This window comes from Molossus molossus, unplaced genomic scaffold (assembly GCF_014108415.1).
Source record: "Molossus molossus isolate mMolMol1 unplaced genomic scaffold, mMolMol1.p scaffold_m16_p_13, whole genome shotgun sequence".
Taxonomy (NCBI): domain Eukaryota; kingdom Metazoa; phylum Chordata; class Mammalia; order Chiroptera; family Molossidae; genus Molossus; species Molossus molossus.
Window position 1 is genome coordinate 55,547,188 of NW_023425348.1, and position 27,318 is coordinate 55,574,505.

General features: G+C 45.4%; 1 protein-coding gene across 1 annotated transcript in view; it reads left to right on the plus strand.

Annotated features, from left to right (window-relative positions):
* Positions 1–27,318, plus strand: part of PARVA (parvin alpha) — a 156,961-nt gene that overhangs the window by 117,153 nt on the left and 12,490 nt on the right. The window contains exons 5-12 of the mRNA XM_036258636.1: positions 7,697–7,837; positions 12,016–12,131; positions 16,325–16,383; positions 18,577–18,596; positions 19,872–19,933; positions 20,655–20,723; positions 24,133–24,234; positions 25,270–25,342. Coding sequence (XP_036114529.1) covers positions 7,697–7,837; positions 12,016–12,131; positions 16,325–16,383; positions 18,577–18,596; positions 19,872–19,933; positions 20,655–20,723; positions 24,133–24,234; positions 25,270–25,342 — 642 coding nt within the window. The remainder of the gene's footprint in view (positions 1–7,696; positions 7,838–12,015; positions 12,132–16,324; positions 16,384–18,576; positions 18,597–19,871; positions 19,934–20,654; positions 20,724–24,132; positions 24,235–25,269; positions 25,343–27,318) is intronic.

The window sequence follows — 27,318 nt, forward strand, 5'->3', positions numbered from 1 at the left end:
CATATTGGTTTTGAGAGTTGCTTTCTTACACCTAAAAGTACTTAGCGTGAAGTAGCAGCTATGCCAGAGCTGAAAGAGGAATGAAGAGAAAGGCAGGAGCTCTGAGTTCCAATCTTGCTCCTACCACAAAAACATTTCTCTGCAGCAAAGATCAGGAGATTGCCTACACAACCTTGCAGCTGAGCTGGCCAGTACAGGACCCAGTCACATTAAAAATAATTAGAATTAAAAATGCATTCACGTAGTCACACCAGCTACATTTCAAGAGCCCAAGAGCCAAATGTGTCTAGTGGCTACCATACTGAAGAGTGCAGAAATTAATATATTCATCATAACAGTATAGCACTATAGAATGCCTTCTGCTATAAATCATTGATTCTAGGATAGATGAAGATAATATATACTGCTATTCTTAAACTGGAGGAGGCATTTATTTTCTGGACTCTGAAAAACTCAAAAGCTGGATGAAGTCTTATTATTTATAAGTAGTAGTAAGACATTTTAGAGAGCTTCTCTAAGTAAAGAAAATCATGGTGCAGAACTGAGTAAAGTGTGTCACTGTGTATGTTAAAGGACACATCTAATGCTTGAGTATAAAGAGAATATCCGGTTAATTAACTGTCTCGAGAATGGGACTAGGGAACTTGGGACTACCATGTGAAGAGGAGACAATTTTTTCCATGTTTGTATATTATCAATCTTATAAAAAGTCGTAGGGTGCATATGTAAATTTCAGTAACAAAACTGAATTTAATAGCTGTCAAATAATACATGATACGTTGCAACAGCTATCCCAAGTAAAATAGGAAGAAAAAGAAACTACCTAAATATAATATGGACCATTATACATAACCTAACAGGAACATACTACATAGTGAAATATCAAAGAAATGGTATTAGGAACAAGTCAGAGATATTAGCTGTCACCACCATTATAAGTGTTTTGGACAACGTAATAGTTAATATAATAAGACAGGACCGTTAATTTTCTGTTCAATATTATGGCTAACTAGATGTTCAGACAAATTCTCTTGGTACTGCACACTTTAAAAATCTGGATAAGTCTTTAAAAACATATTTTTGTATTGCATGGCTAAACTGGTGTGGAAGGGAAGGAAATTCTTCAAATGCCAAAAACAATAAAGTGTAAATCTAATGAGATAAGTGTTAATTCCTAATGGCTCATAGTCTGAGATTTAATGGGTCACACATACAGGGTCAATAGACAAAGCCTGCATGGAGTCTGAGCAGGAAAAGGGGCTGGATAAGACACCCATGAATAAAGCCAGGCTCTCGGAACTAGAAAATCTGGTCCCACAGAGAGAGCCAGTAAGGGTAAATGTCTCTCAGACATGGGTATGAGTGGAACAGAGGGGGAAAGTCTGAACTTGATAATTCCTCATCAAATCTCTACTCACAGATTTAGGACTAGGACTCACACTAAATATTTACATTTAAAAGCCCCAAGCTAAAAATGTGGCCATTTTAGTGCTTCCCAAGGCAGAAGCAAAACTATGTCCTTTTAGAGAAATGAATTTTAAAACAAGGTCACAAACAACTCCCAGAGATAAAATTCCAGCCCAAAGAGAATGAGCTCAGAATCGGAAATCACCGAACAGGAGAAGCAAGCTACCAAGAGCAAGCATCCACGGAAACAATAAACTGTAGATTCATCTCCCCACTGCCAAACATAGTAGCAACTGATCAGTTATGGAATATAAAGTATGTTCAATATGTCAAAATAAAAGGACAAGAACTATCAAAATTGGAAGGCAGAGCTGAAAGAGAAACAAATAGAAGTCTAAAGATGAAAAAAATGTAATAATGAATTTCGAAACCTCAATGCACACAGCTGGAGAAGGAATAGGGCTGAAGAAACAACACAATGCAGTACAGAGAGACAACAGAGTGGAAAATAGAAAGAAGATTAAAGACAAATATAAATATATATATATATATATATATATATATTTTAAGAAGATGCAACACTAATAGGCTAATAGGAATTCCAGCAGTAGAAGAGAGTATAGGTAATATTTAAAGACATAACAACTGAGAACTTCCTAGAATTGATGAGAGATACGAACTCTCAGATTCAGGAAGCTCAGAGAATCACAAACAAGATAAATAACAAGCAGTCTATACCTGCATACTTCATAATGAAACCTGAAAACACCGAAGACAAAGGAAATGATTAAGAGAGAAAAGATAGATTACCTCTGAAAGAACAAGATACTGAAAGCTGTCTTTCATCAGGAACAAAAGCCAAAAATTATTGAAATGAAACCTTCAAAGTGCAGAAAAAAAGTATCAACTTACAGATTTATACCCAGAAAGAAAGAAGAAAAAAAAAATGAAGAGAAAATAAAGGCATTTTAAACAAACTAAAACTGAGAAGGTTTACTCCCAACAGAGCCTCACTAAAAGGATTTACTCCGGGAAGAAGGAAAATTAACCCAAAAGAAAGATCTGAAATGCAACAAAAAATGATGAGCCAAGATTACCATGGTGGGTAGATTGAAACAATAATTGAATGAATATAAAACAATCATAATAATGTCTAATTTATTAATTTAAAAAATTAAGATAGAATTCAGAATCCAAGAAAATTATACCACTTAAATTAGTGTCATTGGAGTTAGTGTGCTGAGGTCCTGTATTATTTAGGATATTGATAAAGATACCAATTAACTTAAGATTCTATTACATTAAATACACATGATAAATTTTCTAAGGTAGCCACTAAAATAATAGAATAGTATGTGTGACCTCCATACCAGTAACGGGGAGAAAACTAAATGAGAAGGAATAGAAACTTTAATCCAAAGAAGGCAAGGATGTAAGGGAGGATCAGAAAAGCAGAATAATAGAAACAAGTTGGTAGAAGTGAATCCAAGTACAGTGGTAAACCCATCAATGTAAATTAACTCAATCCATTTAAAAGACAGATTGTCAGGCTAGATAACAACACAAAATCTTGTTATATGCTATTTACATTTACAAGAGAGAAAAAGGTTGAAAGAAAAACAGTGGGAATAATTATATATACTAGATGATTACTAATTGAAAGAAAGCTGGGGTAACTTTTTAAATATCAGACAAAATAGACTTTAAGAAAAAAAAGCATTACTACAGAGAATCTCTACATATTGTTCGAGACAAAAGTTATCAGGAAAATAAAACATTTTAAATCTAAATGCACTTTTGTGGATCAAATATATATCTGATTAAAAATTTAAAATGACAATCAGAATGACAAGAACTTGACAGATCTGCCATCACAGTGGTAGATTTTTAACATATTTTTCTTTTTAACACATTAACAAGAAAGTTCATAAGGCTAGAGAAGATAATGGACACTATAATTAACTAGCTATACCTCAAAACTGGAGTATTCTCATCCTTTTCAACTGTATATGGAACACTTACAAAATTTGACCGTGTCCACAAAGTAAGTCTCTGCAAAGTATTACACCAAATTTTCTGACCATAATTCAATAAACCATTTTTTAACTAACTCTCCTCATGTAATTAGAACCACATATATATCATAACTTAGGAGTCACTCATACTAGAAAGAGGACTTATGTGTTCTACTTCTTTGAAGGGTGGTTACATGAATATAATAAGATTTATATGGCAATATTTTCATTAGAACATCTCAGTTCTTCTACCATTCAGAGTAACTGAGTTTTTCTTTCCTGTATTGATATTTCAGAACTTTTGAATAATACTGTTTCATTTTTTTTCCTAAAAAGAATCTATCCAAAAGCATATTTGGATGCTAACTTCAAAAACAACGGAAAGATTCACTAAATAATTCTACTTGAGAAAATTTTCTAAAAAACAAAATGATGCCTACTTTATAATAAGTTGACTAATAATGAGTAATTTTCAGAACTATGAAAAAATATGAGAGAGAATTTCCTGGAGGACTAAATTTTCTGCCATAGAAAATTTTCATAGCACTAGCTAAAATTTGCCTAATAAAGAACCAAAAAGGAAAATTAGGAGTCTTAAAAAATTAATTACCTTTAAATCCTTAGCAACAGGGAGTGAAGTTATTATTTAACTATAGGAGTATTTGAGTGATCTCTTAAATTTTGAGAGTTGAATATTTTATAAATAAAGTAGAGGCTAGGAATAGCAGAAGAGGTTCTCAAGTAAGTCTTTAAAAATGTCATAAAGTTAAAATAAGTGATATAAGCTTACAAAATAGAGATGACTGTGTTTTATCTTATTTGCATACCCCCCAAAATGCTAAAAATTCAAATAAACAATAATAAAACTACTAAGGGGTTTTGGTAAGGTGATTATTTAAGAAGAAAATCTGTAAGGTAGGGCAACAGTTTTTTGTCTTGTTTTTTAATAATCAATAATCATTTGGTAGTACTCACACACAATGTTTATTGAAACTTTATTACCAATAGGAAATAAGTGGATATAACTTGATAGGGGGGTGGTTAAATAAGTTACAAGTCCTATAGAAGAATAAGTTATAATGATAATCTATCGATGTAGAAAGATATTCACGATATATGTTTGAGTGAGACATGTGTCATATAGAGACATAAAGAGACTAAAAAGATAATAGAAATGATCAATAAAAGTAGGAGCTGGTTTTTTAAAAAGGTAAACAAAATTGACAAACCTTTAGCTAGACTCACCAGAGAGACTCACATAAAATCAGACACTACAGTTGACACCACAGAAAGGATCATAAGAGACAACCACAATAAGCCCTGCCTGGGTGGCTCAGTTGATTGGAGCATTGTCCCATACATTAAAAGTTCATGGGTTCGATTCCTGGTCAGGGTACATACAAAGGTTGTGGGTTTGATCCCATGTCAGGGTGCCAACAGGAGGCAGCTGATGATGTTTCTCTCTCTCCCTAAAATCTATAGGTGATGATTTAAAAAATAATAAAATGCCCTGGCTGGTTTGGCTCAGCAGTTAGAGTGTTGGCCCACAGACCAGAGAGTCTCGGGTTCAGTTCCCGTTAAGGGCATGTACCTCAGTTGCAGTTTGTCCCTGGCCTCGGTTGCCTAATAACTAAAGTGGAAAAAGTAAAGCAGAATTGCATTTTTTAATGTTTTTATTGATTTTTTTAATAGAGAGAGATAGAAACAATGATGTGAGAGAGAAACATCAATAAGCTCCCTCCTGCACGCCCCCATCAGGCAGGGATGGAACCTGCAACCCTTGCATGTGCCCCAACCTGGAATCAAACCAGGACCTCTCAGTCCATGGGACGACGCTCAATCCACTGAGCCACACCAGCTGGGCCAGAATTTCATTTCCTAAAAAAGCAGTAATGTGAGAGAAATAAAGCAAAGCCTTAAAAGCTCTTCTGAATAAACAATGCCAGATGCTCAAAAAAATATATTTTTTTAATCTTAGGAAGAATGCATTATAATTTTAGTATCATGGACTGCTTAAAAATATTGGTGGAAACAGAAAAATAATGACTGTTCTAGTAGGTAATGTATAAAATCCAATTTTTTAGAAATTAAAACAGAATGGACCAATAGTGCAAAAAATAAAGTTATTGACCTAGAAAACAGACTCAGAGATCCAAGCTCTTCACGCTAAGAAGTCTAGTGCCAGCAGGTTATGAATATGAACATTCATGGGCAGTCACGGAGTGCAACAAGGCTAGCAAAACAGCGGCTCTCATGCTGCACGCCTCCCCTCCCGCCTCCCCAGCCCACTCCCGAGACAGCCGTCACCTTCCTAGCCCAGCAGTGTTTCCCTCTGAGCCAAGATCAAGTTTCACAAGCTTCCTTAACCCAGCGCTTTGCGCAGCCTCTACCAAACGACCAAAATTGTAGCTGCAATGCAAGACGAAACAACTTGTCCTTTCTTCCATGGAAGAGGATCCAAGATAAGAATTCACAGCCTAAAAATGGAAAAGGCACACAGGGGTGCCTTCAAGGTGTGACATCCAAGAGAAGACATTTAGATATGGGCTTGTTAAATCCCTGAACTGTAGAAATAAAGCATGATGGCTTCGGGCAACTAAAGAGAAAGTTAATATTTCAGGCCAGCAGAGATAAGAAGAATAGCTCGAGACCATCCTATTAAAGTGATGAAAAGGATTCTTAAATCCACAGAACCTGCAGAAATTCTCTAGTGGGCAACCTCACCATTTCCAAAGAATTACCCAAGGGACATGTGACTTAGATCAGCTATAGCTACTAAAAAACAAAATAAATAATGTATGGTAAAGTTTAATTACTTTGTATGACAGCCCCTAAAAATGAGGAAAAAAGATATTTTAGATATGTTTCAGGGTGTTTGTTCTATTAATCCTGAATGAGTTGTGGAGGGTGACTTAAGTGAATCTAATAGCTGAAAACATATTTCTCTGGAGGGAGTCCAAAGTTCTGCTTTTTAATAGATAAGCATAGGAATTTGGAGGAATAAAGGCAAAACACAGTCTAATTATTTTAAGAATTAAGGGGTTATCTCATTACATACAATAACCATTGATTTTTTTTCTCTTTATTGATTTTAGAGAGGAGGAAGGGAGAGAGAGATAGAAATATCAAAGAGAGAGAACATCAATTGGCTGCCTCCTGTATGTCCCCCAGTGGGGATTGGGCCCACAACCTAGGCATGTGCTCTGACCGGGAATCGAACCGGCGACATCTTAGTGCATGGGTCAACGCTCAACCACTGAGCCACACTGGCCGGACAGTAACCACTGATTGTAAAACACACCGGTATATACGTACCACCCAAAAAGAGAGAAAGAGGGGGAAAAAAACAAAACTATTACACAAGGCTTTGTTACTGCTTAGAATTTTTATTTTCTGTTTTTTGAAACTGCTCTTGTAGGCTTATTAAGGCACGGAAGTGGCCACGCTGGCGGAGCTATAACCAAACGCACACGCGTGGAAGCGCTGAAACTAATCTCTTCTGCCTGCCTGACTGCACTTGTAGGATGCTATCAGTGTTAAGGCACAACTTGATTTCAGGGTTGTTAAAATGAAACAAAATAAAAAATGTGTGCCTTAGAACTGATGAAATAGGACACACCAAATAAGTTACTTTCCGGACGGGGTTTAAAGGAAAGAAGGTACTTAAAACAATAACTATGATTCGGTGTAATACATGCATTTTTGCACGTTCCTTCTACAATACAATACAAGGAACGTGCGAAATGCCTAGAACAGGACTTGACCACTGCCCAGGGCAAGCACAGAAGGCTTTTCAGTTAGGGCACAGAGATGTCCTTGGAGAAGGCAGAATTGAAAAGAAGAGGGAGAATCCCAGAATGATAGAAATAAAGTTCAAATAGGACACACTGGGTTACATGCCCTGCTTCTAAGGTGCTGAGATCTTATAATTTGGGGATTCAAGACATGATCACAAGGTTTTCACAATACTGGGACCTCCAGTGCCACCCCCAGACAAGCAGGGGAGAGCAGTGTCCCTCATCTACAGGCATACCTGAGAGATCATGGGAATTTGGTTCCAGATCCCTGCAATAAAGCGAGTCATAATCTCTTTGCTGGGTCTTGCCTTCACTTGGTAAAAAAAAAAAACCACGTCAGTGGAGAGCAATAAAGCAAAGTGCAATAAAACGAGGTATGCTTGTCTATGTTGAGTGAGTGAATGTGTGAGGACATGCATTTGAGTTGGGGTTGTCCGTGGGCAAAGATCACAGCTGTGTTTTCCTCTGTCACCCCAGAGAAACTTGAGAGCGAGAAGCTGAACGTCGCTGAGGTCACCCAGTCAGAGATTGCTCAGAAGCAAAAGCTGCAAACGGTCCTGGAGAAGATCAACGAAACCCTGAAACTTCCTCCCAGAAGCATCAAGTGGAATGTGGACTGTGAGTGTCGCAAAGGAAAATGGGTCTGGTAAATGATGCCTGCGGTCCCTACCGTGAGGCTTCCCCACGAAGCCATCCAGTAAGCTGGCAGACCCCTTCCTTTGACTAAGTGAAGACATCTCACACAAACAGAACTTGTCCTCCATACCTCTGGGACAGATAGCAAAGTGTCAAAAGCCAGGGCTCCTTATCTGTAAAAGGCTTTCTGTAAGGTTGGGAGAGGAAGGACACCCACATTCACTGAGCTGCATCTGCGTCCCAGCACGACCTTCTGAGAACGCTCTTGTCCACAGCTTGTCGGGGCTTCGGAGAGCAGACGTCCCCGAGTTCGGGCTGCTGAGAAGCTGGGGAGCAGGGACGTGGCTCTGGTACAGAGCCCACAGCCTCCCTCTCACTCCTTTTCCAGGAAAGACAAAGATCTGGCTGACATTGTAGGCCCAGGAACGGGATTTTTAAACTCAGCTTTCACAGCTAGACAGCTCCAGGATCTCAGAAAGTATAAACCACTCATTCTTTCGCTGCCTAAAGGGACTGGATATCTAACATGGACTTAATTAGTCCATATCAGAACCAACATTAAATCAGCAAATTGAGTGAATCCCTAGTGATGTTATTTCCCGTAGGTGTCTGGAGTGGTTTTGTTCTTTGCAATAGATAAAAATGTGAATTGAGATTGATAAAATGATTCAGAGTGTGTTCTTTGCCTTTAAGCATTGAAGGGCTCAATATTGTATCTTATCGCGTCCACGTTTTAAAACCTAAAATGGACACAGCCCCCCATAAAAACACCTTTCAAACTTAGCAAAGGAGAAGGAATCTTCATCTCTCAACTGAGAGACCCAGTAGCTGCCTGTCACATCTCTTCCGCAGGTTTCTAACATCTTACATTGGAGGCAAGACACCAAGTGCCTCCTTCCGCATAATTACACCTTTGCCTGCGCGGTGTGAAAAGCTGCCTCTCAGCACTGGGCCAGGGCATCATCTGCCAGGGAGCCAGAGGGCCGAGCAGGGGCCGAGGCTCGGGGCCCTCCATGCTCTCTGTCCTGTGTCCCCAGAGTGCTAATAGTGCTCAGTGGGGAAGAAACAAGGAGGCTTGATCACTAATTTGAGAAATGTATCATCTGCATTTTGGAAATCCAAAACGGTCACAATCATTAAAGCATAAAGTCATAAATGCATTACAAGTCCTGTCCTCAAGACCCCTGCTTAGCTTTTTTTTATCCTCTTTCCCACTCCTCTGAATGTGGACTTTCTCCGCGGACCCTCCCAAACAAAACAAAACACCTTCTAACTTACCAGGGAACGCCATTGGGGGAAGGCTGAGATAGACGAATGGAATGTTTAAAAGCCACGCGAGGACCATCGTAGGCTTTGGATGATTTGTTTGTCTCATGTGTGCTTTCACTTCTCATAGGAAAATGTGCCTGAGTAAAACAGTCACTCGCACTACCTCTGCTGTCTGGTTCTTTTCATCTTTGCCCACCACGATCCTTATCAACACCTATTTTTACTTGACAAAGTCAGGTATACCTTGTGTTTTGTTATTTTCACCTAATAGTAAGTCATACATATTTTCTGTGTTCTCACATGGTCTTCCTAGTTATCATTGTTGGTAGCTGCTCTCTTTTAGGGGGCAGGTACCCCGTCGTTAACTTGAACCCTTTGACATTGACATCGATCCTTTAGGGATGGTTGGCAGCCTATCGCTAATATCAGCTAGTGCCAAGTTGAATGTCTTAGGTAGTGTCTCCTTTGGCTTCTCTTGAATTAGCCGTGTCATTGATTTCCAGAGCTGAGATAAATTACTAGGTCAGAGGGAATAATTATCTCGACAGCTGGCTCCCCGTGATGCCTCCGGGCTTCAAGAACTGCTGGGCCTGCTTACAAGGGCAGTGGGTTCTTCCCTGAGGAATGTGGCAGGCACAGCCCCCGGGGAAGCTCGTCCTCCTCTCTGTTGTCTTTCCTGGTAGTTGGAGGACATTGTGTCATCCTTCCAGGCAGGATGAAGGTGATGAGGAGCAGCAGCTCTGGGGGGGCTGCAGTGAGGACTCAGGGACCCGAGCAGTTGTACTTTTTTTTTTTTTTTTTTTTTTTTTTTTTTATCCTCACCCGAGGATATTTTTTCCATTTTTTGTACAGATAGAGTGGGAGGAAGAGAGAGAGAGAAACATCGACGTGAAGGGACACATCGAGTGGCTGCCACCCGCACGACCAACCAGGGCCGGGGACAAACTGCAACCGAAGTACGTGCCCTTAGCGGGAACCGAACCCGGGTCTCTCCGGACCGCAGGCCGACGCTTTAACCGCTGAGCCAAACTGGTCAGGGCAGTTGTACTTTTTTTACCTGTTTGCCTAACAGCTTTTAGAACAAAGAGTTTATCTGTCTAATGATCATTTAAAAATTGTGTACCACTGCCTAAACCACCCTCTTGCTATTGGACAGTGTTTTCCAGATATTTTTCAGTGCTAATATATTGCACAATAATGAGCCACGGTAGTCATTGAAGGAGCCTGGCTTCTGTAGGGTACTTATGCTACAGCTCTGTGTATTGCTCACCGACAGCCAAGACAGCGTGCGATGTCACCAGTGTGTAAGGAAGCCCGTTTGGACCACAGCTTTTCTAGCATGATGTTCTGTCATTAAAAGGGGGAGAGGTAGCAGATGTCCTACAGCCCCGGTGACTAGACTGATGATGTGGCAGTCCTCATCATGTCGGTGAGCACACCGTGCCAGTGGTCCGTCCCATGCCAGGAGCCTTCTTTGAGGCTGTCACTGTGGGTGAAACTTTTCACGATGCTCAGAAGCCCAGAACTGAAAACGCCTGGAAGGCGGAGTTAGAAGCAGATCGGTTGCTGTTTGATGGTGGCACTGAGCTGCTGTGCACAGTCAGTGGAAAACCTTCTTTGAAGTAGCAGTGATAACAAGAAACTCTAATGAGTTCTCCAGGAATGTCTGAATCATTTCCTTTCTTGGTGATTTCTCAAGGCTTCTGTAGAGCAGACTCATCAATTCTAGTGCAGACAGAATGAAACCCTAATACTGGGTCCAGTTCATGCGAACTACACAAAATGGACATTTTTCTGTTCTTTCCTTAAATGACCCCTGTAATGAAGAACCATGAGGCTGGTAGGACTGTGAAGACAGGTCAAGTATCAAAGGGGAGAAAGCTGACAAGGTTTAATTGCCTAGATGCCGGGTACTCTCTCAGATTATAATAAAAAATACCAACCATTCCCAGGCATCTACTTCGGGCTAGGAGCTTTGCCTACATGATCTCTGGAGATTCTTACAACCTATGTTTCTGCGCGGGCACAGTTATCCCTGTGTGTGAAGAGGAGCGGATTGGGTCTCAGAGTCCTTCAGTGCCCACCCAAGGTCTTCTCGGCAGTGAATAAATGATAGAGTTGTCAAGTCAGAACTCAAGCCAATCTGTCTCATCACGCGTGTGCCCCGTTACATCACAGTCTTTTTCTCCTCACATCTGCTGGGGAAACTACAACCCAGCTTTCCCTAGTATAAATGGCTTAGCATCCAGCACGTTGCTCAGTAGCTATAGAAGCCAACTGGGTCATGGACATTCCCTCCCAGCTATTCCCCAAGGGCACTGCCTACCTGACCATCCATGACATTCAAGAGAGCAACCAAGCCCTTTGGGTATCTTGCATGCTTTCCTCCAGGGATCTTAAAGCCCTGAACAAAGGAAGGAACCCAGTGTTCCTGACTGAGTGTCCACTTATTGAGAGCCTGCTGTGGGTAGAGCCTTGAGACTAGGGTAGTGGTGATGACCCAGAGGTTTCACAGTCAAGTGGGAAGGAGGGAGCGTGCAAAGGAGACGTGCCCATGGTTATTGAAAGAGAGTGAACAAAAAACATGAAGGTGGTGGAGAGTGATGTGAACTCAGAATTCAGCGATTCAGAGTCTCTGTGAAAACCTTGGATTACAGGAGAGGCATGACTGGAAATCCGACAATGGCATGACCCAAGCAGCAGCAGCTTGGGACCTGGCCAAGAATGAGGGGGCCCAGGGTGAGGCTGTGATGACCAAGGGTGTCCCCCTGATCCTTAGGGGTGGCATAAAAGGGGCATTGATGGGGTACAGCTACGTTTTGAATATCTGCTTATATCTGCTAGAACCTAGAAGAAGATTCTCTAATTTTTTTAATCATCTTTTATTTTAGCTGTTCACGCCAAGAGCCTGGTAGCCATCCTGCATCTGCTGGTTGCTCTGTCCCAGTATTTCAGGGCACCAATCCGACTCCCAGACCATGTTTCCATCCAAGTGGTTGTGGTCCAGGTAAGAGAGATACCACTTCAAACATCTGCGCCCTTAAAGAGTGTGGAGGCTGAGCTCCTCTGAGAGCTAAGGCACACTGGGTAGCTTGTTAGGAGGACAGCTGGCTGAATGCTGAGTGTCCTTGGGTGTGCTGTATGTGCTTTCTGAGGCATGTGTGCAAAGGGTGGAAGAGTGGGTACTTGTATATGGGAATGCCTTGTGCGTGCATGTACCTGAGGTTTACAGGTTTTTGTCAGGAGGGTGTCTGTGTAACGTATATTTGAGGGTGTTGAGGGTGTATGGTGTGTATGTTTGTGAGGTGTGTCTAGTAGGATTGGGAGGAAAGGGGTGTGTGTGTGTGCACGCGCGTGCACGCACATATACACTGCAAGCCCTAGAGAATCATCACCTTTTGTGTAAAGAGTGATGCACAGGTACTAGGAAGACAGGTGTGAGGGCGTGGCCTGTGTCGGTGTTTGAGGGGCCCTGGCTGGCCCTGCCTGTATTGAGTACACTGCCACTTGTCACCTGCCCAGAGAAGCACAGCTGGAATCTCAAGTCGTCTTTTCCAGGTCACAGATGGAATTTCCATTCACATGGCTGTTATTTCCACAGTGAGGTTGTGCACACTCCCTGTGACTCTCTCATTCTACCCCTAACCCCATTAGATTCTCAGATTCAATTTTATTTTCCAACTTTATGCTATTTAGCAAAAGGTCATTTTGTTTGCTCGTTTCTGTTCTTTTCCAAATAAACACGCTGCAAGTAGCTCCCTGCGTCTCCAGGGATCTGACGAGAGAACAGCATGGCAGCTCCGCTGCCCCTCGGTGAGGAAGAGCCTCGAGGGCTGGTGGCTGTGCCTCACCAGGCCAGGCCAGCGTCCAGGACAAGAGGTCTTTGAGCTGAGCTTTCAGAGAACAGATGTTCATGGGAGAGGACTTGGAGGTGCTGCTCCATCAGTTGCTCTGTTGTGCCCCAATGAAAGAGCATTTCTTTGACACCTTCTGGGTACTGAACCTGCTACACATCAAGGAGGGATAATAGGAATATGACACCTTGGCCCTGCCTGCCAGGAGATAAGCAGCAGAGAGGGCTATCAGAAGCCTGTCGTCCATGCGAATGCGTGTGGCTCAGACACTAAGTGCAGCTGACAGAGAGGGACTAATTGGCCTCATTTATTGAGCACTCAACTGTGTCAAGCACGGTGCTAAGCATTTTCAGTCTGCCGTGGATGTGTGGCCAGCCCGGAGCTTCCCGGTACAAGCATCTTCCCAGTGAATCCAGGCCATCTTTCTCGTCTTATTTTTCCCAATCAATAATATGTGAATTCATTTCATTATATTTTTTAAAACTGTGATTCAAGATCTGAGCCGGAGAAGGGGGGCTTCTATTTTGAAGCAGTGGTCACTGCGAGCCCATGCCTCATTTTGAGCTCAATTATGGGCCATCTGAAGGCTGCTGTTGGCTTAATTTCTCCCGTAGGCAGCCTTGTGAGCACGAGGGAGAAAAGAGGACGCGTTACATAAAACGGCGTCAACGCGTGGCAGGTTTCACGGGCTGTTTTGCTTTATCAAGTGAAACAGGCATGGAAGCAGGACCCAGAATTGGCTGTGAGTCACTGAGCGACAGAGAGTTCTTTAGGGAACAAATAATGGATGGAGGTGAATCAGGGTGCGGTGTGAGAGGTTATTTAACCCAGATTTCTTTTCCATTGTGCATAAGAGCAGTTCATTCTACATGATGTTGCGGATGAGGTTTTATGTCTGAACGGCCTCACAACACAAGGACACAGATTCCATCAGCCCATGTGGAAATTTTACATATGTTAAAGCTGACTTTGGAAAAGTTATGATTTATCCTCACGGGATCTCCTTTAAATGATTTTTTTTTTTACTTCCCTTTTGCTTTGATAGTCCATCCTTCTTAATAGAATTCAGATATACTCTTGGCCTTCACCCAGCTCCACCGTTCCTTTTTTCAACGTATTTTGTAAGGACACTAGATTCTGTGGCTATTGAGAATGTGAAGAGAAGGTTCTGGAAGTTCTGGCAGGAGGTCAAGAAGGCAAGTTTCGGTTGCAGTTTGGCCCTGGCCCTGGTTGGGCCCTGTGGGAGGCAGCCACTTGATGTGTACCTTTCACATCTCTCTCTCTCTCTCTCTCTCTCTCTCTCTCTCTCTCTCCCTCTCTCCCCCCTCTCTCTCCTTCCCACTGTATCTGAACAAAAAATGGAAAACTGTCCTTGGGTGAGGATTAAAAAAAAAAAAGGCAGGTTTCAACTGAGACACCGGCACTTGGTGGGTCCTTCTGGACACTCACCTCGGCCTTTGTGAAAGGTGAATTAGCTCTGACAACTGCTTTCCATGCCCAGACCGTCCTCTGACACAATGACTCCCTCCTCATGCCCACCTGAAGTTCTTCCTGAACCCTAACACGCCTTCATTAGCTCTCATGCCCACATAATGAGGTTTAAATTCTAGCCCGGCGCGTGTGGCTCAGTGGTTTGAGCATCGACCCATGCACCGCGAGGTCATCCATTCAATTCCTGGTCAGGGCACACGCCCAGGTTGTGGGCCTGATCCCCAGTGGGGGGCATGCAGGAGGTGGCCAGTCAATGTTCTCTCTCATCAGTGTTTCTATCTCTCTCTCTCCCTCTCCCTTCTTCTCTCTTTAAAAAATCAATAAAGGGTACTGGCTGGTTTGGCTCAGCAGTTGGAGCTTCGGCCTATGAACCAGAAAGTCCCGGGTTCGGTCTCTGCTAAGGGCACATACCAAAAAAAAAAAAAAAAAATCAATAAAGGAAAAAAAATGTATAAATTCTAGACAAGAGTTCAGTGGATTCCCCATTGACTCATGGCACCCTCCCCCTGAACCGGCCCTGAACACACTGTGCTCTGCTTTTTGCTCAGGCCGTTCCCACTGCAATGGCCTCTCCTCTGTGTGCAGCCAAATCCTGTGTGTCCGTTCAGCCCCAGATCAAGGAACCTGCCCTTATAAGGTTCCCTGACATCCCAGCCGAAAGTGCTTGCTCTTGTCCTGCGTTCAGCACTTTTTCTCTGCAGAGGGTGACCACATAATTTATTATCCATGACACTTTTTTTTTTATCCTCACTCGAGGACTTTTTTTTTTTGCATATATCTTCATATAGAGTGGGAGGGAGAGAGAGAGAGAAACATCCATGTGAGAGAGACACATTGAGTGGCCACCACCCACATGACCCCAACCAGGACCAAGGACAAACTGCAACCAAGGTACATGCCCTTAGTGGGAACCGCATCTGGTCTGTGGGCCGACACTCTAACCACTGAGCCAAACTGGCCAGGGCTCTCCATGACACTTGAGAGCAAAAGGGATCCTACTAATAACTGAGCTGGGTCATCAGGCAAAAGTGTGTTTTGGAGAAACCATTCTCACCTGCCTCATCTATACCATTTTACTCTTACGTCCCTCGAGGCCAGAAACTCTGTCACACGTTTCATAATATGTGCTCCAAGTCCAACACAGGGGCTTACACATAGAAGGCACTGATTAATGGAATAAAGAAGAGAGGATAAAAGGATGGGAGGGGTGGAAGAGATGTCAAATAGATGGATGGGTGGGTGGATAAATGGATGGATGGATGGATGGATGGATGGATGGATGGACGGACGGACGGACAAGCAGGCCTCCAAAGTACTTCATCTTTTCTCAGAGAGTGGGCTAGTTACCTGAGGACAGTACTACGTATTTAAAAGCTGTTATATTTATCCATTAAACACACACAAACTTCTCCCTCTATTCGAATTCTCGAAGTTGGCCTCAGTTCCTCCACTCTAGTCCCCCAGCTAACTGTGTTTCTCAGCTTCCCTCTGTGGCCCCAGCTGGAGGGCAGACACACCCTGGCCTTCATTTCCATTTGGTTTACTGTGGATTGCTCCAGGAGGCAAACAGTTTGCTTCCAACAGAATGTCTTCCAATAAAGAAAGAAAAGATTCACCATCCAAGAAACAGCCTACTTGTTTGGACTGAACACGAACTGCACTTAAGTGCAAATGGTACGGTCCAGACCCGAAGAGCCAGGGACCTTGTTTCACGTCTGGAAGTCTCTCAACTCCAGACTCCTTTCTTAAACACCAGGAACGTGCTCAGTATCAGGAACGCTAATTGGTTTTTCATAGTTTTCTAAAGCATGTTTTTCTCTCCTCCTCCCAACCCTTCTTCCCACCCCCGTTTCAGAAACGAGAAGGAATCCTCCAGTCTCGGCAAATCCAAGAGGAAATAACTGGTAACACAGAGTATGTCAACACCATTGTTGCCAGCAATTCTGTAATGGAACACAGATGTTGCTCCGAAATTCGTCCATTTGCTGATATTTAGTTTTCATTTATTGGGATTGCAAGAGGGATTAGGCTTCAGCCAATGATTGTAGTTTAGCCTTTTCTGTGCGTTCAAAACATGCCTCTCAATGCTTAAGGTGCAAACTTGGGTGGGGAAGTGGGGAGGGAGAATTAGCAGTGATTGAAAAATTCTAATTTTGTGGCACTCCAGGAAAAAAGTGGGCCCCCAAAAGCCAACCAGCATGAAATCGTCATGCCATAAACACGGGGTTGAATTTAAATTGTTAAACCTTCAAAAAGGACGTTTTTCTTCCTTTTCTGAATCTGATTTATTGGGTCACATGCCATGACCCAGAAAGCCCCTCTCTACCTTAGAGGGGTGTTTTCTGTTGTTTTCGCTTACTTTAAGAAATTGGACGATCAGAAACATAGGAGGTTTGCATGGGGAGGACAGGTTTGGGTCTCAGGCAGAAAGAGCAGGACCGTGTGTGTGGGTTTGAGATCCCTGGGCAGGCCTGAGCCGCGGCCACACACAAAGCCGGGCAAAGTTCCCTTTAAGTATCCCTCGCTCGAACGTGCCTCCATCCTCCCTTGAGCAAGAAGAGGTCAGTGAAAAGAGCAGGGACCTCTAAGCCAGCCTGACTTGAGTTCAAATCCAGACTCTGCCACTTGACTCACCTGTGAGCCCCTGAACCTCTCTGACTTCAGTTTCTTCATCTCTGAAGTGGGGATCATGCTGCTAACCAGAGAGGTTGTGAGGATTTAACGTGGTAACACGTTAATCCTCACGTTAAATCCTGCCCCCTTGCCCTTGCCCTTCCTTGCTGTCTTTTCTGGCTTTTCCCCATCAGACCACACCACAGCTGACTCACACCGTCCAAACCTTGCCCAGTGTCTAGGAAACTCACTTGCCCTCCCCGCGGGCTCACAGGGGTCCAGAGTGCTGCCTCTGTGTACCACACTGTGCGTGTGCCTTAAAAAGGGTCCAGGAGTGTGGGCATTTCAGGCCCCGGGCAGGGCAGAGAGGTGCCCAGTTTATGGCCTGCCTCCACGGCACCCAGGCAGCAGGGGGCGGGGAGGGGGCTGGTGTTCAGGCGCACGAATCCTGGGCCTTGGTTCTATGAGGGGCAGCCCGAAAGCTGCCCGGGCTCAGGCTGCTGGGAGAGGAGCAGAACTCCTCACCGCCCTGTGCCCCTTCCCCTAACCTTTGCCCGCTATTTCACCTTCTGGAAAAGAGAGAGATGTATCTCAGAGGAGTCTGTGAGAAGCTCCCAAATCAGGGAGCATGAAGTTTCAGTTTGCAGAGCAGTCTGTCAGCTGCCCCTGTGCTTTCTATGGCCTCTCCCTCTCTCTCTCTCTGCCTCTCCCTCTCTCTGCCATCTTGCCAAACAGACATGAACATGGATGCAAACTCCTAAGAACCACACACTACAGTTTATGAAACACTGTTGTGTCTATCGATGTTCACAATACACACATGAAGCAATGATTACACCTCCTAAAACCCCACAGCCCAAAGGTGCACAAGGACATTATCACTGGTCCATCCAGTAGTTAACTTCAAGTTCATTATTCTATCTGGTATATCACCTGAAAGTATCATTAGTGAGTGATAGAGGCACAGTTGGAATAAACTAATGAGAACCAAAAAGGTATTGAGAAAAAAATTGAGCATTTTCTATATACCAGGAATTATGCTTAAATCTTTTTATATGTTAAATTACTTAATGCTCACAACATGCTGTTGAGGTATATAACATTATCCTAATTTTAGAGATAAGAGACCTGGTGCTCAGAGAGGTTCAGCAGCTTGCTCAGGGTCACACAGCAAGCAAATGGCTCTGTGGGATTTAAACCTAAGTAGTCTGTCTTTAATGCTTGTGTTCTTGTACTTTGCTGCTTCACTGTTAAAAGTGCAGTTCTAGTTCCTGCCCTCTTTGAGAAAAGCCTATCCTGGATGAAGGCGAGGTGCTGCTTGATGGGTACCACAGGGTGTATAGGAAAGAGAAGAACTTGACCTCCCCAAGCTAATGCCCACGGTATCCTGTGCAGTGAAATTACTGACTGCAGAATGCCAAGGAAGCTTTGGGGTTTTTCGGTCAAGGGCAAGGGAAGAAAATTCACACTGTTTTCTTTCTCCCTTTCCTACAGGGCTCTTTCCGGAAGGCATGGTGAGTTGCCTAAGATTGCCCTATGGTGCTGGTGTCTTCCACGGGGGTCTAGTTAATTCTGCAGCAGCTGGGAAGAACAGGCACTCAGCTTGCTTCCTACCTGTGTGTCTGCACCAGCCTGGTGACAGAGCCACTTGGTAGGGAGGGTCAGCTTACTGGTGGGAAGAGGAAAATAACCACAGCTGTACAGTCCTTTTGCAAGTAACCGGACCATGGACCTTGCTGGGCTTCTGGATGGGTCCTGGCATGTGCGGGCAGGCTTGCTCTGAGCGAACTGTGCAAGTCAAGGAAGGAAGTGTATTTACGCACTTGGACTGGCCCCTCTCCCCACTCTGCCCAGCCCTTCTAGAAGCTGCCTTTCTTCTCTTTCCTTATCACAGCTCCTATCTCTCCCATTTCTCAGAACTCTGGGTTTGTTCATCAAGTCTGAATGTCAGAGATCACAATCACCTTCCTGGAAGTCGCAGACTTGCCCACTGGGGCAAGAGGGGGGAAAAACAGACCTCCAGGCCCATGAACCTTCCCTGCCCCAGGTTCCCCTCTATTATTTCAACTCCCTGTTCAGAGAGCATGGAACTGTAGCAAGGAGAGACCTGCAGGGGGCATGGCTTTGCTATTTCCTAGGATCCTGTATTTACTATGCATATTTTGAATGATTCCAATAATGCTAAAACTCAGATGGGTAGATGCTTCAGCGTCCACAGAGCACATGCACATACATGCTCATTGTTCATCTCATGACACACCTAGGAGGTTCACTCCTCATGGCGTTTTACAGAAGAGGAACTGAGGCACCAAGTATTGAAGTGACTGGATCATTCAGGAGCTTGCATCCTGTCCTGGGGCTCTGTGCTCCCCACGCTGCCAGGATGTCTGTCTGGGTGTCCTGGTTCTGATCATTAGGGCGTGAAGTGATTTGATATTTGGATATCATTCTACCTCCAAAAAACTTCAGAAGCATGACTAAATCATTATGTAATGAACATGAAGACTGAGGAGAAATGCCCAGTCACAAGTCAAAGTGCCTGACAGAGCCCCTCAATCCCAGCCCAAAAGAAGGTGGACACACATGCACGCACACGCGCGCGCACACACACGGCTCCTAAGGTGAGAATCCACCCAAAACGCTGCCCTAAACCCAGCTGCTGGAGTTCCCAGCACAGCCTCATACCCTAAAGAGCTCCCATCTGTAGCTGACCACGTGGCCAGGGCTTGGGGTGGGCTTCCCACCAGGAATCAGCTCCGTGCTTCACTTGGAATTGTCCTCTTTTTCAGAACGGGATGCCTTCGACACCTTGTTCGACCATGCACCAGATAAGCTCAACGTGGTGAAAAAGGTAGGAAAGAGGTGCTTGGGAGGGAAGGAGGAGGGAGGGGGCAGATGTAGCAAAACCTTTTAGGAAAACCCATCCCTGCAGCTTGCAAACTTCCTGAAACTGGTTTCATCACCGGATCTCTGCAAACATGGGGCTTTCCTGCTTGATGTCCGCTTTACCTGTCCTGTTCTCGCCAGATTCCCCCATCCAGTCCCTTTCTTCTCCCGTCCAGATGATAGCGTCTCTCAGGGGTCTCTGAGCCTATGGGCACCCTATCTTCCCACCCTCACTGAAGCCCAGCTGTCCCTGCTTCTCACACAGACCCCACCCACCCGGGCACAGATGCCTGTACTTGGAAAGGGATTGGAAGGAGGAATCCAGAGGGGTCATTTCTTCTCTGGCCCCCTTCCTAATTTTCCTTGGGCCTCTGCCCCTGGGATCAGAAACTCCACCCTCTCAGGACTCCGAGCTTCTTGCACAGTGTGGCTCTCATCATGTGCGGGACCGCACGTCCTTGGGGGCCAGCCTCTCCCGTGACCTCCGGGGCTTTGCAGCAGAGCCTCACAGGCCGCTTCTCTCCTCGCCTGGGCAGCACAGCGGTCCCAGGCCCAGTGCTCTCCACTGGGCCTTATCCTAAGTGATCGCCCTGGTCCCTGTGCTGTGGTGGAGTCACAGGTGGCCTCGAGGGTCTGGCACTGGTGAGGGTCTCCATCTCAGTGCCTGGCCCGTGCTTCTCTTTTAGACTCTCATCACGTTCGTGAACAAACACCTGAATAAACTGAATCTGGAGGTCACAGAACTGGAAACCCAGGTGGGTCACAGCCCCCAGTGGAGGGCGGGGGCCAAGGGGGCACCCCGCCACCACTCCGAGTGCCCCATCCCTGCATTGCCAGGAGGGCTTTCCAGCCTGACCCTGAGCTGTTCCTGGAAGGAGGGGATTCTGTTCTGCTCAGAGGACTGAACTACTTGGAATTTATCTGAATTTATTTTGAAAAGGTGGAAGAATAGTATCATGAATATCTGGGTGCTCTTCACCTACATATAGCAGTTGTCACCATTTGGCCGCATACGGGTTGTTTTCCCGCTCTCTGCCCTAAGTACTTCAGCATACATCTCCAAATAACAAGTACGTTCTCATAGACACCCACAATCCAGTGATCAAATTCTGGTAATTCTAACATTGATACAATACATCATTTAGGTTAAACCATATGCAATTGCTGATAGTTAACAACTTTTGACAATGTCACATAGTTCAAAGAAACACTCTCTATTCCAATTTCTCCAGTCTCCCTATTACTCTCACATGCTGTATTTAGTTGTCTAGTCTCTTTAGTGTCTTATTTTAGAACAAATCCTCAGCCTTTCTTTGCATGACATCATTTTTGAAGAGTGCAGGCCCTTTGATTCACAGAACGGCTCTCAGTTCCCCCCTCACAGTCAGATTCAGGTTGTGCGTTTTCAGTAACAATACCTCCTCAGTAATGCTGTCTTCTTCTTAGACACTTTGGCCCACCAGTCGGATACTGGTGAGAGTAACTTTGATCGCAGGGGTATGTTGGGACCCACCAGACCTCCCTACTGTAAAGCTTCTCTCCCTCCTTTATAGGCAATAACTGGTCTTTAGTGGGAGATACTTGCAGACTGTGATGTATCCTGTTTCCCAGCCTCCTCTCATTGGGATGGATTTCTAACGTGGGGTTTTCCTTTGAGCGCGTGGGCGTCTCCTGTTGTTTTTAAAAGCAATCTCCGAGGCTGTGCCTGAGCACTATCGGAGTGTGTCTGGACTCTGTGGAAGGAGTCTGTATACTCTGTGGGGACTTAGGGAATGCTCTGGAGCAGTGATATTTCCTCGGGTGAGCTAGAATGAGCTAGTCTGCATGGACAGGGAGAGCTACGAAAGGGCGTCTCTGCCAGTTTTACCATCAAGTCGTCAGAAAGAGCAGTCGGGTGGGCGCTGTCTACGTCAGCGGCACTCACAGCTGTGAGCACCGCCAGCCCTAACCCGAGGTCCTCCCCTGAGTTGACAGATTGGATTTTTTATTCTCTGCCCATTCCAGCCACAGCCAGAATAAGGCCCAGTTAACTAATTTCATGGGAGGGCTCTGATTTTGACACAAATGCTGGGGTCTGCTCTTTAACACCCACCACCACCACCACCACACACACACGGTGGCCTCGGATGAGTCATGCTCAGGCCCTCCCCACCTGATGGATGGAAGCAGGGAGGAAGCTGTTCCCAGGTCAAGTTCATGCTCAGGGTCATATGCCCGTAACAAAGGCTGAGCCACAGGCCCACCAGCCGGTCACCCTAAAGAGCTCAGCCTGGGCCCAGCCACATTCCAGACCAGAAAGTCTAGTTTGTTGTTGTTTTTTTAAGTTTCCTAAGATGATTCCAAGAACTTTGCCCTCTTATGAACTCTAGCAACTGCTCTTTGTGCCCACAAACATTTGGTGGGCCCACTACCTTTGAAAGGTTCCAGCATACCCGATACCCCTCCAACCACCCTATCTTTGCTCAGGCCCTCCTCGATACCTGTGACACCTTCTCCTTCCACGTTTCCCTCACCCCCAGGCCTCGGCTCCTCCACAAAGCCTGCCCCAGGGGCCCACCGCACGCTCTGCGCTTCCTTGAGCAGAAGACCTGAATCCCTCTGCTTAGCCTAGGAAATTATTGTCCCTCAGACCAGGTTCCCAGCCTGTCCAGTCTCCACTGTCCTTGATGGAAAGGATAGGGCTCTAAGCCTCTTGTCAGGGCCCTCGGCACACAGTGGTACTTTGTCAGCAAGAGCCGGGAGGCTCTGTCCTGATTGCTTTGTTGCTTTCTCAGATGGTAACAGCATCTTCACTTAATGTGGTCGGGAGGTTCTCGAGAACGGGACTCTAAGCAAAAGGATGTATAACTAAACCACTTTCCCATAGGCTAGTTGGTTTAACCAAGACTTTCCTACAGCGTATTTCTGGTCACGAAAATATCACCGAACTTCTAAATAAAGACCACCCCCCCAAATCCTTCTAATATTAAACATTGAAATAAATGTGAGCTATACCTACATTAGCATTAATAAAAAAATTTTTTTAAAGTAAGAGAATTCTTTTCCAACCTGCTCATTCCAGTTCAGGGTCACAGACAGCTAGAGACTATCCCTGCAGCTCAGGGCACAAGGTAGGACCCAGCCAGACAGGACACCCTCCCATCATGGGGCCACCACACGCACTCAGACTGGAACGATGTCGACACACCAGTCACCTGACGTGAACATCTTTGGGATGTGGGAGGAGACCAGAGTACCTGGAAAAACCCATGCAGACATAGGGAGAACATGCCAGCCCCACACAGACAGTGGCCACAGCTGACCATTTTTTTTCTCATCAACATTATAGTGTAATGCTGTCAGTCAAGGACCTGCGGTAGTTAATATTTATTAAATGTTGCCTACGTGCAAGCAGTGTTCTGAGTACTTTACACATAGTAACTAGGTCAGTCCTCATGATAATCCTGTTAAGTAGATGCAAAGCTACTGTCATCCCCATTTTACCGATGAGAACAATGACCCTCAGAGAAATCATGTAACTTGCTCAGATCACACAGCCAGTAAGGAGCAGAGCTGGAGTTCTAGCTCCAGAGCCCAACTACATGACAGCTGCGCTGTGCTGCCTCTCCCGCCGTGATGCCGTGAGACACGAGAAAGGAGACCTTCTAGCCTGTGGGACACTAAGCACTTTGCTCATAAAGCAAGTCACCCTCTTAGCCTCACACCATTGGCCTGGGACATCCCCTTGCCCTCCTCCCTCTGCCCCATCCTAGGTAATTTCTGCTCATCCCTCGGGTCTCCATTCAGGCATCGCTTCCTCCGGAAGCCTTCCCTGTTGCCTGCAGTGAGAGAGAGGGACCGTTGTCTCTCACATAGCCGATGTGCCTCCCTCCCTCAGAGCAGCCGCTGCCTTTTCTCCTCACCCGTCTCCCCACGGGACTGTGAGCTCCTCCAGGGCAGGGGCCACGCCTGCCCCCGTGTCTGTGGTCCACGTGCCAGGTCAGGGCATCGAACACGGTTGATACTCAGTACATGCTGGATCAGCTGAGATCAGGACCATGGGCTGTGGCTCCAGTGCTGGACCAGTCAGACCAGACACGTTGACATGGACGCTGACAAGCCCTCTGGATGGGGCTTGGCTGGGGGCCCAAGGGCCCAGTGCCTTCACCTAGCTTCTCCTTCCAGTTTGCAGATGGGGTGTACCTGGTGCTACTCATGGGGCTCCTGGAGGGCTACTTTGTACCCCTGCACAGCTTCTTCCTGACCCCGGACAGCTTTGAACAGAAGGTAAGGGGCGGTGATGCGTCACACACCCTGACTCATCTGCCTACACCTGTGCTGGGGCCATCTGGGAAAAAGGCAGTGGCTTCCTGTCTACCCAGGGTCTTCAGTGGTTGGAGGGGGGGTCCATTTTGATGAGCACTGAGCTGGAAAGGAGCTACCTGAAGACAAAGCATCCTCAATGCTTTCTTTCCCCCCAAACCCCTGCAACTGCCTGGCCTTCGTCCCCTAGTCATATGCTGCAGCCAGGTACCACAGGCCAGTCTCATCTCTCCCCAGAAGTGACAGGGAAGGTGTCTGCAAGGCTGATCAGACCTGAGGACCCACACTCAGCCTAGTTCTGATGCCTCTCACAGGCTGCCACAGCCCGCATGCTAGACGGGGCATTTGATCCAAGGCAGAACCCTTTCTCCGCTTCTTGAACACGTCTTGCTATCTGATCCTTTCAAATGAGAGCACTAATGTCTGTGAGCTGAAAATCCTGGTAATTGGCACAGGAACACAGCAGGACAGGAAGAGGATTTTGAACTTCTCCAGGAGTGCTCACCAACAGCAGGCTGGTACAGGCCAGCTCACACGCCGCATGGCTTGTTTGGTAGCCATATTTCTCCTTCAAATTAGGGCATTTTAAAAAAAAAAAAAAAAAAGAAAAAACCCCTGGCCGGTTTGGCTCAGCGGTTAGAGCATTGGCCTGCGGTCCGGAGAGACCCAGGTTCGGTTCCCGCTAAGGGCACGTACCTTGGTTGCAGTTTGTCCCCGGCCCTGGTTGGGTCGTGTGGGTGGCAACCACTCGATGTGTCGCTTTCACGTCGATGTTTCTCTCTCTCTCTCTCCCTCTCACTCTATCTGAACAAAATATCGAAAAATGTCCTCGGGTGAGGATAAAAAAAAAAAAAAAAAAAACAAATTAGGGCATTTTAGCTCCACCTCTGTCCCTCTTGCTACAGCGCTGGCTGCACCACTTCCTGGGGGCAGGTCCTGGGATTCCACAAGGGTCCAGGAATGAATGTGCGACAACATATGCACTGCATTTCTTTCCAGGTCTTAAACGTCTCCTTTGCCTTTGAGCTCATGCAAGACGGAGGGTTGGAAAAGCCAAAACCACGTCCAGAAGGTATTTTGCTCTTCTCCTGGGTTTGTGACAAGATGATGAGACCATCTTCCTGTACATGAGTGGTGAGGTCAAGGTCAAGGCTCATGTCTGATAGAAAAGGGAAGAGTTTCTTTTCTGAAGCCTTCTTTGCCATTTGCAGGGGAGGGTGTGACAGGCACAGCTGCCCAGTCCTGGAAATCCTTTGTGAGCCGCAAGTCACACAGTCATGGGAAGAAAAAAGCTGAAATATCATGCGTAGGATCACAGGGATAAGAAGCTAAGCAGACATGGTACAGAGCAGGCAGAGGTGCTGCTGCGGGAATCGCCCTATACCCAGTTCTTCTGTCCCTGACAAAGAGCTTGTATCCTAGGCCGGGCAGGGGGAGCTGCAGGACCCATTGCTGGCAGCTCTACTCTGAGCATAACTGCCTTTCCTGTCCTGTGCCCATGCCAGACTGCCCAAGGATGATTTGTCAAGTTTGGATTGAAAATCTAAGACTTTAAAAAAAGACACAAATAAAAAAATGCTCCACTAGCCCTCCTGTGCTGGTACGTGAAGCTGCGTGTGCATTCGCACATGTAGGAGGGATATGTCTTTGGTATCCTTCTTGGTATGGATGTTTATTTTCTGAAACGTACTGCCTGAAATAGTCCATTTTACCAGTGCTAGTGTGTCAGAGCTGTGTTGCAGACCATTTTCTGTGTATGTCAGTTTGGAACATTAAGAATGCCATGTGTGGGCCCTTTGCTTGCACTTTCCTGGCTGTTTAAAGGCAAGTGGACAAGTAGGGATTGTGTGCTTTCAGTCCCCATTGCTTGCCTCTGCCTCGAATTCCTCCACTCAAACCTCCACATGGGGGAAGGGGCTCCTTCACTGACTGTCCAGTGGGCTTGAGATCCCATGCTAAGAGAGGTAAGCCATCCCTGACCTCACGGCACTTGTAGCCACCCAGGGGAAAGGAAAGATGTACCCAGTCACCAGAACCAAAGGTCAGTGATGATAACTGCCATGAAAGAGGTACCTAAGAGGTTGTGAGAACTGAGGATGTGATACTCTCTTCTCTGTGGGATGGGGGATGGTTTGATAGACATGGTGATAGTTGGGCTAAACTGTAAGGTTAAGGTAGGACTTTTGTTTGAAGATTAGGATAGAGGAGCAGCACGTACAAGCAGAGGCTGACCTTGACCTGCACTGGTCCCCCTCCTAAGGAGCTCTAGAACCAACACAAGTAGTGGGTGGCTTCAGAGCACCACCCAATCAGCTCAACAGACAACACACTCGAAGGGCAGACTTGGTTGCCTCAAAGCCCTAAAGTGACTCCTGCTCTGTAGGTCAGCCCCAGCGCAACAGCTTGTCTGCTATAGTCACAACCAGCCCTCATAGCCAGTCTGCTTGAGGGTCAATCCCACCCACTGATGTGCCAACAGCAGTCATGGCTCAACTACAACAGTAGAGCACATACAAAACACACAAGGGATACCACTGGAGCACACAGGTAACCAGAGAGACAGATTGCACCAATGGGCCCCACAGGAGAACCTACTGCATAAGGCCACTCTGCCAAAAACCAGAGATGTGGCAAATCTACCTAGTACATAGAAACAAATGCAGAGTCACCAAAGTGAGGAGACAAAAAAGCATGTCCCAAATTAAAGAACAGGACAAAAATCCAGAAATATAACTAAACAAAGTGAAGACACGCAATCTACCTGATGCAGACCTCAAAACAGTGATTATAAGGATGCTTAATTATGTTAGGGGAAAAATAGATGACCTCAGTGAGGACTTCAACAAAGAGATAGGAAATATAAACATGGAGATAGAAAACATTAAAAAGGACTAGTCAGAAATGAATAATAAAATAACTGAAATGAATACTACATTAGAGGGGATCAAGAATAATTAGAAGAAGCAGGGGATTGAATAAGTGATCTTGAAGACACAGTAGCAGAAAACACTCATTGTAGTACCAAATAATAATAATAATTTAAGGATA